Source organism: Leptinotarsa decemlineata, unplaced genomic scaffold (assembly GCF_025532065.1).
Source record: "Leptinotarsa decemlineata unplaced genomic scaffold, Ldec_3_MD MMD2_tig00001064_RagTag_RagTag, whole genome shotgun sequence".
Lineage (NCBI taxonomy): Eukaryota > Metazoa > Arthropoda > Insecta > Coleoptera > Chrysomelidae > Leptinotarsa > Leptinotarsa decemlineata.
In genome coordinates this window covers 7,233,153-7,251,406 of record NW_027412558.1, presented here as the reverse complement: position 1 = coordinate 7,251,406, position 18,254 = coordinate 7,233,153, and the positions used below count along the sequence as shown (strand labels likewise).

The 18,254-nt window shown below is 34.0% G+C and overlaps 1 protein-coding gene and 1 long non-coding RNA gene across 2 annotated transcripts; one reads left to right on the top strand and one right to left on the bottom strand.

Moving 5' to 3' along the window:
* Positions 1–1,269: 1,269 nt before the first annotated feature.
* Positions 1,270–12,642, top strand: Pi3K92E (Phosphatidylinositol 3-kinase 92E). Its single transcript, XM_023174494.2, has 16 exons — positions 1,270–1,721; positions 1,781–2,009; positions 2,653–3,162; positions 3,666–3,853; positions 3,913–4,140; positions 4,944–5,140; positions 5,216–5,387; positions 6,741–6,973; positions 7,032–7,175; positions 7,897–8,166; positions 8,224–8,412; positions 9,870–10,012; positions 10,107–10,258; positions 10,340–10,507; positions 10,564–10,683; positions 12,369–12,642. Exons 1-16 carry the CDS (start codon positions 1,575–1,577, stop codon positions 12,495–12,497), a joined length of 3,219 nt encoding a protein of 1,072 aa, XP_023030262.1. The 5' UTR covers positions 1,270–1,574; the 3' UTR covers positions 12,498–12,642.
* A 191-nt stretch (positions 12,643–12,833) lies between these two features.
* Positions 12,834–18,157, bottom strand: LOC141482413 (uncharacterized). The gene is made up of 2 exons (XR_012465518.1): positions 18,062–18,157; positions 12,834–13,200 (listed from the first exon to the last, which is right to left on the bottom strand). It is a non-coding gene; the product is annotated as an uncharacterized lncRNA (long non-coding RNA).
* Positions 18,158–18,254: the final 97 nt, after the last annotated feature.

The window sequence follows — 18,254 nt, the reverse complement described above, 5'->3', positions numbered from 1 at the left end:
ACGGTAATTTTTAATGTTCTGTTCACAACTATTCAAGAATGGACAACGTCAAAGAAGACATCAATAATAATGAGTCATGAACAAGTTTCAGAAGACAAAGATGTGCTCACAATCAAGTCAATAATATCTCCAAAAGTTTATATTTTTGTTAAAATACCTATAACTCAACCATTTTATTTAATATAACAACTGTCAGCTAAAAAATGGGTCTGGGAAGTTATTAACATTGCTACCCAGAACAAGAGGCTAATGCCTAAAGTAGTCGATGCTGTTGATACCAAAAAATTGCATGATTGTCAAAAACCTCAGAGTAATATTGTTTTATGTTACTCTAAGTCAAAAACCCAAGCCGTTTTCAGGTTCAGGTTTGGTTGCTGAGGCCAATAAATGTTGAAGAAGAAGAAAACATCAGATACAGAATGTGTTCTGTGAGAGTGTGAATTCATTATAAAATGAATAATTCATGTGTATCATATGAAATAAAAAGGTAATTTCAAAAACTACACCTCACGATTTGATCTCCACAAACTTTATTTGAAAAATATCACAATATGTTTCGCTAGCACAGTAGCTTTTTCAAGTGAGCTACTGTGCTAGAGAAACATGTTGTGATATTTTTCAAATAAAGTTTGTGGAGATCAAATCGTGAGGTGTACTTTTTGAAATCACTATGGATCTTCATCAAGTAACGGCCGAATCGATCAGAGAAATAAAAAGGAATGAACTGGGGGTATGTCCCAAATCAAGGCCTAGATGACACAAAATTCTGTTTGAAACCAAGGTTTCTAGATAGGGGCCTCTTCGGAATCCACTTTTTCAGGTTTTTATATATTTCCTGGGAGGGGTTTTTGCCTTCTATCATAAACATTTAGGTATTCTGTGGCTTATGCTGCTTTTGAACAGATAAGTTCTAATTTTTGTTTTAACGAGGATAAATTCACTAAGAAACCTTATCGTGAAAAATGGAAACAGAATTGATAATTCATGAAGTCTACCAAATGAAATCCCCACAAAATTCTCATATATTTTGAATCCACACATTAATCCTAAATTTCAGAAATCTTCAAATATTGAGGATTTTCTCAAACATTAGCATTCCTGATGATAAGTTCTATGGAATCAAATAGGGCATATTTTCGGAATTTCAATACGTTTTTATTGATTGAGGCATATCATCAGATTTGTTGGGTTCAAGAACTCCTTTACACAAGACAAAACAATTTTGTGGTGTCAAAAGTATTTTTTTTTTTAAGAACTAACCAGCAGTTGGCTACACTGTTGTTTTCATGGGTGTTAAAAACTGACGGAAGTCTTAATAAGTTTATTATCAAAATATTATTATTTCTCACTAATTCAAAAGTATTTGAATATCTCGTTGTTAATTTCTCTCATTTCTTTGCTAAGTACAGGTTTTTTTACCAAGGACCGATGAGAAAAGTTATTGAAACTTCTTTGGATGATTCAACTGGATTTCCCCAAAAAATGCATATACTTCATAGAAAGCGTCAAATAATGCAGAAAAAAGCCCCTGGGAATATGATATAATAAATCTTGGTGAATAAACATCGTACAAAATGGTACCAATTCCAGCAGAGTATATGCCAGATTTCTGGAATCAGGTCTCCACAGAATGCATGATCGAATTAACATGTTTACTACCTAATGGAATAATAATTCTACTTAGCGTTAATTACAATGCTACACTTGCTGAAATCAAAGAGGTTGGTCATCGAGATTTTGGGGAGTTTTTTACCAGGGTAACTTTTTATTAACTTTTCAGGATCTGTGGGAGGAAGCGTCAAAGTTTCCTCTCTTCGGAAAACTTCACGACATGTCGGTCTACATATTCACTTATGTCAATTCAATGGCAGAGAGAGAAAAGCTCATTGATGAGACAAGAAAATTATGTGATATTCGACCAACTGGGGCCGTCCTGATCATCACAGAGTGTAGAGGAGAAAAAGCTGACGATTCAATAAATATTTCTATTGGTCATCTCATAGGAAAACGTAAGAAATTTCAGTTAAGCTGTAAAAGTTTTATTTATCTTTTCGGTAAATACTCGTGTTAGTTTTTGAAACATGTTTAGACTTACAAATTTTTGTCTGCTGATCATGAATCCGAGGTTGAAACTTGGTGTTTCTGTCTGCTTTCGGAGATGTGGTCAAATAAACGTTGAAATCGTTAAAAAAAAAGACTATTTCTCACTTTTGGGGGTTAAAACTCAAAATGACACCTTGCACCAAGCGTAATTTCAATATCTAATTCCAAATTCCATTTCAACAAAATAACACTTGTTATTCATTTATTTGGACTCGCCATATAGCTATTTTGAAGAGTGATGTCAGATTTTAAACTCCTTTGTATTTTTTGTATATCAATGTTAAAGTGAACTTCTTCAAATATTTCTACACACCCAGAACCAGAAACCCATAATCTAACACACTATTTGTGGAATTACATTCCAGATGATATTACCACATAAATTTAAAAACAGTATCAATTTTTAAGTCAATTTCTCGACTTTTGTATGGCCATATCACCGAAAGAAGACTAATTGTTGTCAAGTTCAACATTAAAATGAATGTTTACCAAATCTCTTCAAAAAAATCCCCTTCCATCAAGGTATTATTCATCTTTTTTATATCTCAGGTCTCCAGGAATTTGATGCACTGAATAGCTCAGAAATAAACGACTTCCGCTTTAAAATGGCTAGAATGGGAGAGGAATTTGCTCAGGCCAGATCAAAACAAACTTGGGTTGACCGTCTCTTTTACCAATTTCCCCCAAGAATAACAAAGAATAGTTATATTCTTAATGAAACTCTTAGCGAAAACAGGAATATAAACATTTCAACAAAATTTGACCACGAATTGGACTTCAATGAAAAACGAACTGAGAAGGAGATCATGCAAAGTTCCTTTACTTTCAACGTACCCCCCACCATCAATCCCAAGAAATTACTCGAAATGATATTATATAAAAGAGCTACGATTATGAATACCAGGAACGAGAGGGTTAGTGAGTACGTTTTGAAAGTGAGTGGTCAAGATGAGTTCCTTGTTGGAGACAACGAAATTATCGAATACCAATACATTCAAGACTGCCTCACCAGGGATATCATGCCTACTTTAGTTACCATGCACGTTGATAGAGTTCCAGGTAAAATTGAACAGGGATCTGTTGTCAAGTATTTAATGAATTCCAAAATTTATAAAAACCATGGTGTAATCACTGAGTTGTTATTTTGTCATAGCTAGGTTTGAAAACATTTGTTGATAGAATTGAAACATGAAAACATTTTCCCAACACCAGAATAAAATAACGGTCTCTCGACACTCGTTTCGCTAACCAAGTTAGCGTCCTCAAGAGATCATTATGACTCCTGAGAGCATTAGGATTTTTTCTTATAGCAAAAACTGACTTTGTTTACTGCACATGTTCATAAGTTTCATCCATTTCTAGTTGTAATACGTCAGCATTCCCAGAAGATTAATAAAAGTTTGGTTATCTTGGTTAGAGGAATTTATTTCAAAAGTGTTTCTGTTTGGCATCAAGAAAACCATACGCAGAGTATTCACAAAAATATTTACACTTATAAATCTTGGAGATTACACCAGGGTTTTTAGGGAAACTTTGTACTCACGTTTATTTAATTTTTGTAGTGTTTCAATCTAATGATTATGAAACTCTTGATATATTTGAAAATAAGACACGCTCAACCTCCTATGGATCTACAAATACATTGAGAAAGAAGAAAAATAGTGTTTCATCATGGGATGTTAATGAAAATTATATAGTTAAAGTTTGTACAGTTAGTAAATTGAATTGTGATCCCAGAAAGGCACCAGAGGTAAAATATTAGTACAAAAGTTGAGTATGTCAAAATTATTCAGTGATTTTTATTTCTAGATCGGTATACAGGCTGGAATATTTCACGGTGGAAAATCTCTCTGCCAACCTAAGAGAACTATTGACTGCGTTGTAGATGATAAGTGTGAATGTAAAATAAATACTGAACTAGTCTTTGATATTCAAATATGTAATATTCCTAGAAACGCTAAGTTGTGTTTCGTGGTTTATGAAGTAAATAAATATAGTAAGGGAACTAAGACTAAGAAAACTAAAGAATCTAGCAAGGTGAGTAGTGAATTGACTTCTTCTTTCAGCTATCATGCATAAGACATTGATGTATTGGCTTTTTATAAAAAATAATTTATACTTATGAAAATCCATAATAACCAAGAAAATTAGGTTTTCCAAAAAACAATTCACTGAAATACTACACATTTCTGTACACTGAATCTTCATCAGTTGAAGCTGTACCCAAAAATAGAAAAAGTTGTGATGTGAACTTTTTTGTTTAATGAGTAATTTTATAAAAAATAATCATTATTGAAAAAGATTTCTAATGTCAATTCTGGCTTCTGTCTGTCTATACGTTTTATTTCTCTGTAATTTCATTTCAGGGTTTTTTTTGCTTAATATCTGTTTAAAATCTGTTTTCCGTTAATCAGCTGCTGCCCCCATACGAACGACAACTCTCAGAGGTTGAGAAACTTCTGAGGTCTTACCTTTTAACGTGTGATTCCTATAATTGTTATTTTCAGATATTGTTTTTAATTTTTCATTTGTATTGGTTCTTTTAGGGATTTCAAATCATTTTATATAATATTAGACAATGTAAGTCTGAACTAATCATGAAACATTGTCAATCACCCTCAAACAAATATTGAATTGATTCATCTGTCAATTCTCTCTGCTATAAAATCTAAAGTTTTTTCATTTGGAAACTGAACTGTTATATTTATTTTTTTTATGAACATGTGAAAATATTCAAATCAGATTTATGTTTGATTTATTTTGCAATCTTCAACTGTAAATAAATAAAAATACACCAATGATCTTTATAGTTCAATATATTTCAATCAAATCGCTTTTAGGATATAAACAACCCTCTAGCTTGGGCCAATACCTCAGTATACGATTTTAAAAGTCAACTAAAAAGTGGTGCCATGACTCTCTATATGTGGACCTATGCTGAAGACATGACATCAGACGATGTTCTTCATCCCTTAGGCACAGTTGTTAGTAATCCAAACACCGAATATTCCACCACAATCACTTTATTCATTAAAAGGTAAGAAGAATTTCGGGGCGGATGGAAATACTGTTCTGCTGTTGTGCTTCAAAACAACTCAATTCCTTTTTTTAGTCGTCCAAGGGATCAAAGTATAATTTTTCCATCGATAGAAACGATGATCGACTATGCTAATTTTAAGAAGGAAGATCCAGAAGGAGAAATGAGTGAGAAGACTGAAGAAGAAATAGCAAATTGCAGGAAGTTGTTGAACGAAGTCGATAATTTATATGAAGCTCACGATCAGGTACAGTAAAGTGCTGTTATGGCTTCTGGGTTCTTCAGATAAATGGCACACTTTATCTTTTATTTGCCTGTGTGTTTTTTATTGTGTTATTGTCTAGGGAAATATTAGGTATATTACACTTGAATGCCAATATATTTGTTTTGCTGGTATTCAATGATAAAAGATTCGAGTCCAGCCAATTCTTCACTTTATTCATGTCTTAGCACATTTTGTTATGCAATCTGTTTTTGTCCTTGTCATGCCACACTAATGTGGTGTCGTCAGCAAATAAGGTAAAACTTCCTGTAATCAATATGTTGGTAAAATCATTAATGTATAAAAGAAACAGTATAGAACCTAATACAAAAAAATGTAATCAAATTGAAAATTGTCAACGAAAAAACTACATTTTTGAAATACCCTCTTACACAATAGTGTAGAAGGACAAAACATATGAAAGTATGAAGGGGGAATGTAAAAATGACATTTCATTTAAAAAATTTATAATTTTCTTATTGTGAATCATCTACTATCTGTTTTTTCATTTTTATTTTTGATATAACTATTGAACTAATAGGCATATATTTTTGGAAAATCTAATATATAAAAATGTATGTTTGTTGGTTGGTTGATAAGTGATAAACTTCTACATCGCTCAACCGATCGTGACGAAACTTGACATGTATAAGTAATTTTTCATAGAGAAGGTTTTTAGGCTATCAATTTTTCTGTAACTCGGCACTAGATGGCGCTGTAGAACAATTTTTTGAAAGCACTGTTCTATAACGCTGCGCACGACTAAGTTCGTTGATTCTGATTCTGTCAAAACATTAGAACAGCAGCGATACAGTAACATAGTACTAGTATTCTATAAAGGGAGTTCACTTACAATAGCTATTTAAATTAGCGTGTTATGAAATAATTGTTTGGGCATTTTCATTCTCCAAGTAGTACAAGAAACAATTTTGATCAAGCTAATTATTGTCACCAAGAAGACTACATTTTTAAAATTTCATCATACACAATGGTCTCTCTAAAAAAATGCTACTCCTCCACTTTGTAACCTCTATATTGGTGAATAGGTGAATAATTTCAAAAGATTGAATATTAACTTATATGAACCATTTTTATATATTTGTTCTTCACCTCAGTAGTTTCAATTCAAGCTGCACATTCAACTGAAACAATGTGAGGCAATTCATATTTCAGTTTCAGCAATAAACATGTCATTTTAGAGATTTATGGGTTGTACTGGGTTTTCGAAATAATAAAATAATATATACCAATTTTTTGAGAACCAAAACAGAGTTAATGCTATTATGATGGATTTACTATTTTATACAAAAAATATCATCAGCAAATATTTTTCCTTAGGATCGCAAAAACATTTGGGCTCTCAGGGATTATTGGAGAGAGAAAGAACCAGAAGTTCTACCAAACCTCCTTTATTGTATCGACTGGGATAAAAGAGAAGTGGTCAGCCAAGTTGTCGCCATGCTTAAAAACTGGCCCAAATTATCAGTGGAAAAGGCCCTGGAACTGCTCGATTATGCTTATGCTGATCAGGAAGTTAGAAAGTTTGCTGTGGAATGCTTGATGGACGTTAGGTAAGAATGGAGAAACAATATTTTACAAAAGGCATAATTTCTTTAATTTTTTTTGCAGCGACAGTGATCTTCAGTTGTATCTTCTTCAACTGGTGCAAGCTCTGAAACATGAACTTTACTTGGAATGCGATTTAGTAATTTTCTTGATCAAAAGGGCGCTTACCAACCAGCAAATAGGGCATTTTCTTTTTTGGCATCTCCGGTGAGTAACATTTTTGTTAATAATTGTTGCGGTAGATTGAACGAAGTATTATTTCTGTGACTGAAATATAATCTGTATCAGATTCACTCGTTTCGATGTCCTTTGAGTTATTTCTTCAGAAGTTTCATCCTTTTGAAATTCCATTGAAGAAAGTTACTACCAAAATAAATAATCATTTTCCAATGAAAGTTTTTGAGCTTTTGAGAAGCAGTCTTTGCAATTCCAGCGACATGATTGTGCCAAGACGAATTGGTGTCTATTTGAACAAATGTATCCAAGCAGAAAGTGGAATTGTCTGTCTTGACATTATTACATCCGGTTCGGAGACATAATATTTCGTAAATTGGGTTGGCCTTGAAGTCTGCTTGTCTTTAACTAACCTAGGGAATTATGTACTATCCCAAATTTGGGGACATGGCCTAGTGACTTCAAGAGTTTTGTTCAGAATTGGTAGTTGTTTTTTAAGTGTAGGTCACTTCCGCTTTTCTTATTTAGTCTTGCTTATAGGTTATCACAAAGATAAAAATTTATTATAAATACAATAAAGTTGAAAGATTACTTTTGGTAGATTTCCATTCATTTTTTGTTTCTTACAGGTCCTCCAATATTTGTTGAGTTATGTAAGGAGTTGGTTATAAAACCATCTGTGCGTGATTCATCAGTTGAATTAATTATTCATTCTAAATATGATATTCGTTTTCTGGAAGAATTTTCTTTTCAGGTCGGAAATGCAGGTTCCTGCTGTGTCAGTTCGTTTTGGTCTGATCCTGGAAGCTTATTGCAGGGGCTCTCAAGAGCACATGGTGGCTCTGCAGAGACAGTTGGAATGCCTAGAGAGATTGAAAACATGCAGTGATCTGGTACGGCAAAAGAAAGACAAAGATAAAGCCAAATCGGCTCTTAGGAAATATCTTAATGAATCAAACACCGAAATGTTACTGAATCATACTAGAAATCCCCTAAACCCGAGTTATAGGTGTTCAAGGATAAGGTAAATCTCAAGGAAATGATATGATCATATTTTATTTGTGTGCTATTTTCTCCTCAGGCTAGAGAAATGCCGGGTGATGGACAGCAAAATGAAGCCTTTGTGGATAGTTTTTGAGAATTCTGACACTTATGGGGAGGACGTGTACATTATTTTTAAAAATGGGGATGATCTTCGGCAAGATATGTTGACTCTGCAAATGATTCGAATCATGGATAGGTTATGGAAAAGAGAGGGTTTGGATTTGAGGTGAGTAAATTTCTGGATATTTCTCTCCAGTATTTATTTATTTATTCAGTATAAACGGGAAACCCCTGTTTTACAAAAATTGAATACAAAATTATATAAGTAGTACCCTACATAGTAAAAACCATTAAAATCGCATTAACAACAACATTATGACTCTTCCAAAGAGAAATGACTTTTGTAGTGAAGTTACAAAATATTCACTGTAGATAATTTACAGCTATAACCTACAAATCGATAAAAAATAGTTTTAATTACACAGTACTAATTTATTATTGGGTGTTTGTTTGCTTTTGTTCACAAAAGAAAAAAAAATCGACGATTATTTTTCTGTTTCCATTAATCGAGTTTCGATTGCAGTTTTCTAGTCATAGACCTCAAGTCCAGTGCTTTTAGAGTAGAAATGGACAATTTCCAGAAAAAATAAGTTTGTTATTTACATAAGTATATAAAAAGGATTCTGCCGCATGTTGTTAAAAGATTTATCGTTGAAGTCTAAAGTATTAGGTTCGATAACTCATTTATATGATAAATAAATTTGAAGAGATGATTCAGAGTTAAGAACTGAACTGAATGTTCTTGAATACAGGAGAAGAATAAGAAGAGCTGAGATAAACATGTCATTGTCAGTTGCCATATAATTTTGAGTCATTGACCATGAAAATGTGTTTTTATGTTTCAAAATTATGAAGTTTTCAGGTTCAAACATGTCACATTCTTTTTTTCATAGTGATAAAACGATAAAAGAAATTACCGCTTTCATAATGCGCTTGCCCAATCACTAGCTTACAGACGATAGCCAAGCAGACATTTTTCAAATGGATGTTAAAATATTATCAGCTCCAGCTTTCATTTGAAAAAAAGTATGTCTAATGAATTTCAATCGTTTCTTCAAAGCAAATCTAAGGTTTCCCAAGGTTTTAATTTGGAGGAACTGAATTGAATGTGACCAACCGGTACAGAAGAAAAATGTATTGATTGTTTGAGCTAACAATCATCAGGAGTGGGTTTCCTGTTATATGTTTTTGATAATCTTCTATCTGAAGCCCATTATAATTTAGAATTCTCCCAGATACTACTTATACACATCACATTTCTGCAGGATTATTTCTTTAATTTTGTAACCATGTTAGAAGCCATTATTTGGTCTGCCTGAGATTTGTAGTTATGATACATACACTCCATACTGATGTTTCTTTGAACAACTGAAGCTGAATACCGCTATTGTAGCTTTTTAGCAAAATAGCCCTGTTTGAATTCCGTTTCGAAAAATTACTAGTAAGAGCTCATTGAGTTTATTACCAGAGTTTATTAAAAGTAAGAGTGGTGAAGTGAATAGTCGAAATATTCTGAGATGATTTGTGAATTCTTGTTGTTTCGTAAGATAATGAGTTCTAAATAAAAGTTTGTTACTTTATGATAGTTTCTTTCTATCTATCAAGAGGGTTGTTTGATTTCAGGATGAATCCTTATGGTTGCATATCATTAGAGCATCGTGTAGGAATGATTGAAGTAGTTTTGAATGCTGATACCATTGCCAACATCCAGAAGGAAAAGGGGATGTTCACTGCCACAGCTGCGTTCAGAAAGGGTCCTATATTAGGTACAAGATTAATTTACGATATCTTGAAGATCTCTTCAAATCAAATTATTTTTTTGCGAATCATCCAACAAATGTTTTGATTGACTTTTTTCAGCTTGGTTGAAAGATTATAATACTTCGGAAGCTGCCTTGAATAAAGCTGTGAACGAATTCACTTTATCCTGTGCGGGATATTGTGTAGCAACTTATGTATTAGGAATTGCCGACAGGCATTCTGACAACATCATGGTCAAAGAAAATGGCCAAGTAAGTATCAATAATAATGGATTTCAAATCTAAACATCAGTCATTTTATAAATATTTGCACAATGTATGTTTTTCTTTCAGTTGTTCCACGTTGATTTTGGTCATATTTTGGGTCATTTCAAAGAGAAGTTTGGCTTCAAAAGGGAACGTGTTCCCTTCGTTTTGACTCACGATTTTGTCTATGTGATCAATAAAGGACAGAACTCAAAAGCGTTGGAATTTAAAATTTTTCAAGAATACTGCGAGAAGGTTAATTTTCTTTTAGTTCAATGCAAAGCAATCAAAGCTAATTATTTTTTTTTCAGGCGTTTATGATTTTGAGAAAGCATGGTAACTTGTTCATATCACTTTTTGCTATGATGATTTCCACAGGTCTTCCAGAGTTGACTTCTGAAAAAGATCTGAATTATCTAAGAGATACCTTGGTAGGTTCGAACTTTCGATATGAATCATAATTACAGTGGAGATCAAATCGTGAGGTGTAGTTTTTGAAATTCCTATAGAATAACTTGTCTGTTTTAATTTATGTAATAGCTGACAGCAGCACATTGTAAAGGTTGACTGCATTATAGTGGTGATTCTTTAAATTTGGAGATTTTGTGTCTAGGAATCTTTAATAAATTTCCATTACGGGTTGGATATTCATGACATGATGAGATTTTTTCAAGTAGTGACTAGCTTTTTCTGGCGTAGTTCACACATTTATATATGTATATGCAGGGAGCTGACATAAGCCTTTCTCTAATGAATACTGGCCTACAACTCTCTAAGTAGTTCATGTTAAATATCAGTCTCACTAGTCGTTTCTGTACTACAAAGATCTTGATAAAGTTTTTTGCACTTCCCCAAGATATTATATTGTAATAAATGTGTGATTACGTCATTGCATAGTAGACACTCAGCAGACTTGACCTGATTATTCATTGCTTCATCTGTTTTATTGCAAATATGCTTTGTTCAATTTACAACATACACTAATGTAAATCCCAAGTCAGTTGTTCGTCCAAAATTGTACCCAAAACTTTAGCAAGTTACAACATCAATATCGAGTGAGTCACATATGTGATCTGGAATATTTCTCCTTCAGTTGTAGAATCTCATAGAAACAGATTTGGCAGTGTTTAAGATGAGGTGGTTAAGTTGACATCATTTTGAGATTTTTTTAATAACACAATTGATTTGTTCTATCAATATTTTGAGATCTCTTCCTGATACAGCGATTGTCGTATCATCAGCAAACATTGTAATTTGACAATATGATAAGTGTTTCGGCAAATCATTAACATTACATTCTTTACTTGGAATTAAAAGCAATTACTAAGAATATATCAAAAAATCCTAACAAAAATCTTAGTTCGTGGAAGCTGTCATTTCAAGATTATAATTGGATATTATTTTTTTTTGTGATGCACTGTTTGGAACCTTTGGTGTAGTAATGAATATTACTGGAGATTCTTCCCAACACCAAATCGTTATTTTCAATAGCTAGACACGTGTTTCAATCACCAAGACACGCGTTTCAATCGCTAAGACACGTGTTTCAATCACGAAGACACATGTCTCAATCACCAAGTGATCATCTTCAAGAGTAAGATTAATCTACCTCTTGAAAATGGTCACTTGGTGATTGAAACACGTGTCGAGGCGTTAAAAATAACGGTTTGGTGTTGGGATAGATTTAACTGATTAAGAAGATGATCACTTGGTGATTGAAACACGTGTCGAAGTGTTAAAAATAACGGTTTGGTGTTGGGATAGATTAAACTAATTAAGAGGAAGATACATCTTCATTGTGAAGATGATCACTTTGTGATTGAAACACGTGTCGAGGTGTTACAAATAACGGTTTGGTGTTGGGATAGAACTCCAGGAATATTCGGATATTATTTTGTTTATTCCATCTTCATAGAATATGATACATTTCCTAAATTGTTATTGATTTGCTTAAAAAAAATTAAGTTGGTTCTTTCCTTTTGGCATGGTAATAAAATATGGTTGACTGGAAAGGAAAGGAAGAATACATAATTATGATTTGTGGAGGTAGTTTCGCATAATTTTTTTATTTTAGAATATTCATCTACACACTAAATATTTTTTTTTCTATTTGTAGGTTATGAATAAAACAGAAGAAGAAGCCTTACAACATTTTAGGTCTAAATTTGATGAAGCCCTTTCGAATTCATGGAAGACATCAGTAAACTGGGCTACACACAACATAGCAAAAAACAATAAAGCATAGTCGTAGTTTTCCTGATTTTTTTTTGTTTGCATTGCCAAGCTGATATATTTGAAGTGCCAACTTGTAATAGAATATAAGGACCTATTTATACAATGACAATGATAAGAAATCTAGGATATTTGTAAATAAAACTCACTGTTTTCGATTTTTTCTTTATTTTCATAGTTGTTTCAGACATTGTAAAAGTTGTAGATAATTACTTTGGCATATTTCTGAAGATTTACATTTTTTTTTTTTTTTTCATCAAAATCATCTAACTTTTTATTCTGCTCTTTTGGTTTTCTACTTCTCCATCATTAAGCAAAGAATGGGGAAACTTTCAAAGAAAGGAAGAAATAAAATAAAAACTCTTTATCTAAACAGAAGTTTTTTAAACAAATTGGAACAAAATCCTCCTTGAAACAACTACTTTCACGTGAATAATAAGTTACAGGAAAGTGAATCTCTGGTGCAAACGCAAAATTAATCTATCAAAAAGTTTCTCTCTCGACGTGCGTTTCGCTAACCAATTAACGTCATCACATGCAGGAGATGACTAGTTACTAGTTGTCTCTTGCTTGGGGGTGGGGGTAGAGTTGCGAAAGGGAAACATGAGTTCGTGAAGTTCTGCTCGAGGACCTCCTCTCCTATCGCGACAGAGGGCGGTTGTGCCGATTACGACTGCCCTCAAAGATGGTACGTGGATGTCGGAGTGAGATGTATTCTGAAATAAAGTAAAGTTCGAAGTGAAAGACGTATTGAGAGGGCTGATGGTCCCCTACGACAGTAACCAGGCTGGATGTCGACGGATTCGACAGAGGTCGTCAGTTCGATAATAGATTTTTTTAAGAAGGAGACAGCCAGTAAAAAATTGAAATGTGTTTTAAAAAAAAGTGAATGAAAAAATTAGGATGGCAGAAGTGCCTCGTGGCAATGGACAGGCCAAATGCGTTCGAATGAGAAGCAACGACCGACGCATTCGAAGATGGAGAGCCGAGGGATTTCGTCCACTTTGATGTCCATTTTCCGTATACGGGGAATTTCAAAAATTGCACCCCAGAGAGCTGTAAACAATATTGATATCGGTTCCGCCTTTTAGAACTCTGTTGGACCGAGCCACACTTGTCACCAACTTGAACAAAAATACTATCTTCCTAATTATGTTCATTTTGTGTTATTTATTCAAACTTTTCTTTATTATAGATTATGATGTATGATGACATCCACGTGCCATCATTGAGAGCGGTCGTTACCGGTACAACCGTCCTCTGTGGCGTTCGGAGATGAGGTCCATTGTCCTTCTCTCAGAGTAGCAAAAGACAATAAAGAAGCCTTTTCCTTCCTTACATTGGATGCAGCATAACTTTGTTCGTTTATGGGAAGAAAGTTAGACCATAAAACAGTGGCGGTTGGTATTTAGTTGATAATCGGAGGGATATTATATATATATATATATATATATATATATATATATATATATATATATATATATATATATACCGCCGACCAGAAATATACCCCATAAAGAATACCAAGCACTGAAAAATCTACGAGAGAATGAGGATATCATCATCCTACCAGCAGACAAAGGCAATGCAACAGTAGTGTTAAACACCATAGATTATGAATCCAAAATGATGAAACTACTAGAGGATCCAGCCTACAAGAAAATAGTTAGAGATCCAACTACCTATCTAGAGAAAACCACAAAAACTGCCATCAATAATTCTCCTATCGACGACGAAATCAAAAGACATCTGATTCCAAGAGAGAAATCATCCAAGTGGCCTAAACTTTATGGACTCCCCAAAGTCCACAAGGAAGGGGCACCACTCAGGCCAATCGTGAGCTCGGTAGGTTCGCCAGTGCATCAATTAGCGAAACACGTTGCTCAGGTACTTCAACCACATGCGGAAAAGGTCGATTCATATGTGCGCAATGCCGACCACCTCATAGACATATTGAAAACACAAACCGTTAGTCCGGACGACATCCTTGTCAGCTTTGACGTAACCTCGTTATTTACCCAGGTACCCACCGGAGAGGCACTAGAAATAATCAAAAAGAAATACAAACCGGAAGAGCATATCATCACATTGGCGGAACATTGCATCAAAAACACTTACTTCATCTATAACGACCAACGATACAGACAAATTGAAGGGGCACCAATGGGCTCGCCACTATCACCCGTTGTTGCCAATCTCTTTATGGAAGAAATCGAAACCGAAGCAATAGCAACGTCACCCTTGAAACCTAAACTCTGGCTGAGGTATGTCGATGACATCTTCGTGATTTGGTCGCATGGTCACCAGGAACTGTCCAGGTTTTTTAATCATTTGAATGAAATCCATCCACGCATTAAATTTACGAAAGAAGTTGAAGAAGGCAACCAGCTCGCATTTCTCGATGTACTGATTATGAAAAAGCCAGACGGAACATTAGGTCACACGGTATATCGAAAGCCAACACACACGAACAGGTACCTAAACGCAAATTCACACCACCACCCAAAACAAATTCACGCGGTGGCAAAAACACTCATTACACGTTCGAGGAGGCTGGCAGACAACGATCACAGACAACAAGAGTTGAACACCATCGAAACAACGCTACAAATGAATAACTACTCAGAAAGAAGTATAAAAGCGGCTGCCAAGACCACACGGAAACAACAAAAAACTCGAGATACACCGGTCATAACAACCACACTACCATATATTGCAGGAACAACAGATAAAATCAGCAGAATTCTTCACCGACATAACATATCAACTTCGTTCGTACCAGAACGAACAATAAGGTCCATGCTTCGTAATCCCAAGGATCAGATACCACTGGAATCACAAGGAGTGTATGAAGTACCATGCCATGATTGTGACAGGACTTACATCGGCCAGACCAACAGACGAATCAACATTCGCAAAGATGAACACAAACTAGCAGTGAAGGGAAAAGTCACCACGTCTTCTCTCTTCCAACACGTACTTCAAACAGGACATAACATCAATTTCGACAACACAAAAATGCTAGCAAGCAACGAAAACTTTTACTTATGAACAATCAGAGAGGCAATCGAAATTGAAAAACGACCTAATAATATGAACAAGAGGGATGATGCGCAAAGATTACCAACAACATGGAGATCCGTTTTATCACTTCGCACAAGCAATCAGACCGCTCAACTTCAGAGGCAAAACTCGGTACATGACAATACAGGTACAATAACAGAGACAGGAGAGGCAGCTCAGGTAATAAGACCAAAACAGGTAGTCGAACAAACACAGGTAGTGGCAGCAACGCAGGTAAAGGGAAACATCCATCCCTATAAATTGAGACACAGAGTTCGAAGTAATCAGTCTAGTTGAAAAAAACAGACATATATATATATATATATATATATATATATATATATATATATATATATATATAAAATAAATCATTTCAGGTGAAAATGTATTCTGTTCAAATAGTTTCTACAGGAATCCTGATTTATTATTAATTATTATGGAAACGAGGCCAGTTTTTCTACCACCTAACTAGATTTTCATTTATGTATGGCTGTATAATGCGCGTGGTTTACTGGGTTGAAATTAAATTATTCCAAATGAACTAATTCATAACAATGATAAAATGTTAATTTCAAAAGTATATATATATATATATATATATATATATATATATATATATATATATATATATATGAGTATATACTGTGCCGTTGCTTCTTATTGGAGCACATTTAACCAGATTCCTTCTGTCTATAGTGAACAGAAGCTTCGTCCGGTGGAGCAGATGTCTTGCATTCACAGAACTATAACTCTAAGTTATAGTTCTGTGCTTGCACGAGGCAATGCTGCCACACTAAGTTTTTTCATTCGTTTTTTTTTAAAAAAAACTTGTGTCTCAAGCGGGTCAAAATAAAAATAATTGTATTTTTTATTGATAAATTTTCCGCATGGCAACATATGCGTCACACCCCTATTAAAAAAGCTTTAGATCTTATGTTGGCAGTCCTAGAAGTTCTCCTGGAATTCAATTCTCGACATTTCTCCTAGAGGAGCATGTTATCCCATGAGAAAAACGATTTGGTATTCTCCATAAAGGTATGGGAGCGTTCACTTTTGGAGTCCATGTGAGAAATATACACTTGCCTATACCCATCTGATTGGATATATTCTTAAACTATATCAATCCAACAAAAAAGCAACCCAAACAATGATAAATGTGTGATCGAAGCATGATCACCACGCGCATTTGCATCTATTGGGTAAAATAAACAAGCCTCCTTACGCTGGCGTCAAATTTAACTGCAATAGTTAAATTTGACTGGCGGTTGGCGGAATCCATTGTTACAGTATTGGAGTAGTTAGTTACGTTTCAACGCCTGTGGCGTGTACATATACGGTATTTTAAAGTTCAAAATTTTTATAATGACAAGTACCGATACGCCTAATGAGACTGCTAATTTGTGTCCCTTCTCTCCACCAATTTTTTCTACATCCAGCCGAATATTACAAAAAAAGACAAATTAAAAAAAACTCAAAAACTGAATGGGAAACAATAACAAAGAGAATACTCTAAATCTTGACAACAGCTATTCTCTTCTTTTCTTAAAATATTCAACATAGAAATCCAAAATTCCCCAAAATTCTCGGTAATTTGATAGGCAGAGGCAGATCGTCAATATTCAGATATCTATTCAAAAACATACGAACATTTTTCCCTTATGGGAATATCTATTCCATTTGCCCTAGGTACTATCTAGTTCGCATGCTATTATTTAGTATTTCCACATTTATTATTATATTTATACTATGATTGGGTCCCCGTTTTTGTTATTAGTTTATATTAACAAACATAGATGGCACAATTGTATTTCATTTTGAAATATTTTCCATACTTTTTTTAGTTCAGGTCAGAGACAACCAACTTCAGGTATAACTTTCATAGTTATTAAGTAATCGAGATGAAGATCTTTTTCATCACTTTAATGAATAATGGCCTGATAGTGACTGAATTCCTGCTGTATTCACAAATATGAACATAGTATTAATTGTTCACCATTTTTGTCAGTTAATTAGAAATTGGGGAATAATCAAAATTCAAAGATTTATTAAAAGTCATTCAAATAAAAATTTCATTATTTGAACTTGGTGCAAATTTTGAATGGAGGGGGTGGTATTGATGACGCATGCGATGTAGGTAGAATACAAATCTGACGAAAATGGCGTCCTGTTGTCAGGATCCTTCTCGATAATAATCAAAAGATCTAGAATTTTTTAATGACCTATGATACATCCAATATACTGAGCTCAAAAAAATGAAATATAACAATCGATTTTCATCAATGTTGTTGATATTTTAAAATGTATTAAACTACATACCAGCAAACGTTTAAAAGATTGCATCGGAATGATCCGACGACTTGCTCAAAAGTAGTGCTGTGCTGTGGTGCGTCAGTGAGTGAGGAAGTGAAAGTTCCGGATTTATTTTTCGTTATTTGGGTAAGTGGATTTATGTTTTCTGTGTGTTCATTAACGTTGCTATGCTTTTTTGTGCTTTTTAAACAAAATTTGACCCACCCAAAACACGACAAATCGCCATCATCATTTTCATTTGTTCAAGGTCACGGACGTCAAATAAACACAACTCATGAAAATCATATATTTGCAAAAAAGATAATTATTCCTTGATCAGTTCCACTGATCAGAAAAATATTTTCTAATTTGCCTAAATAATTACCACACTCGCCGTCCACAATCCTTCCGGTGACAG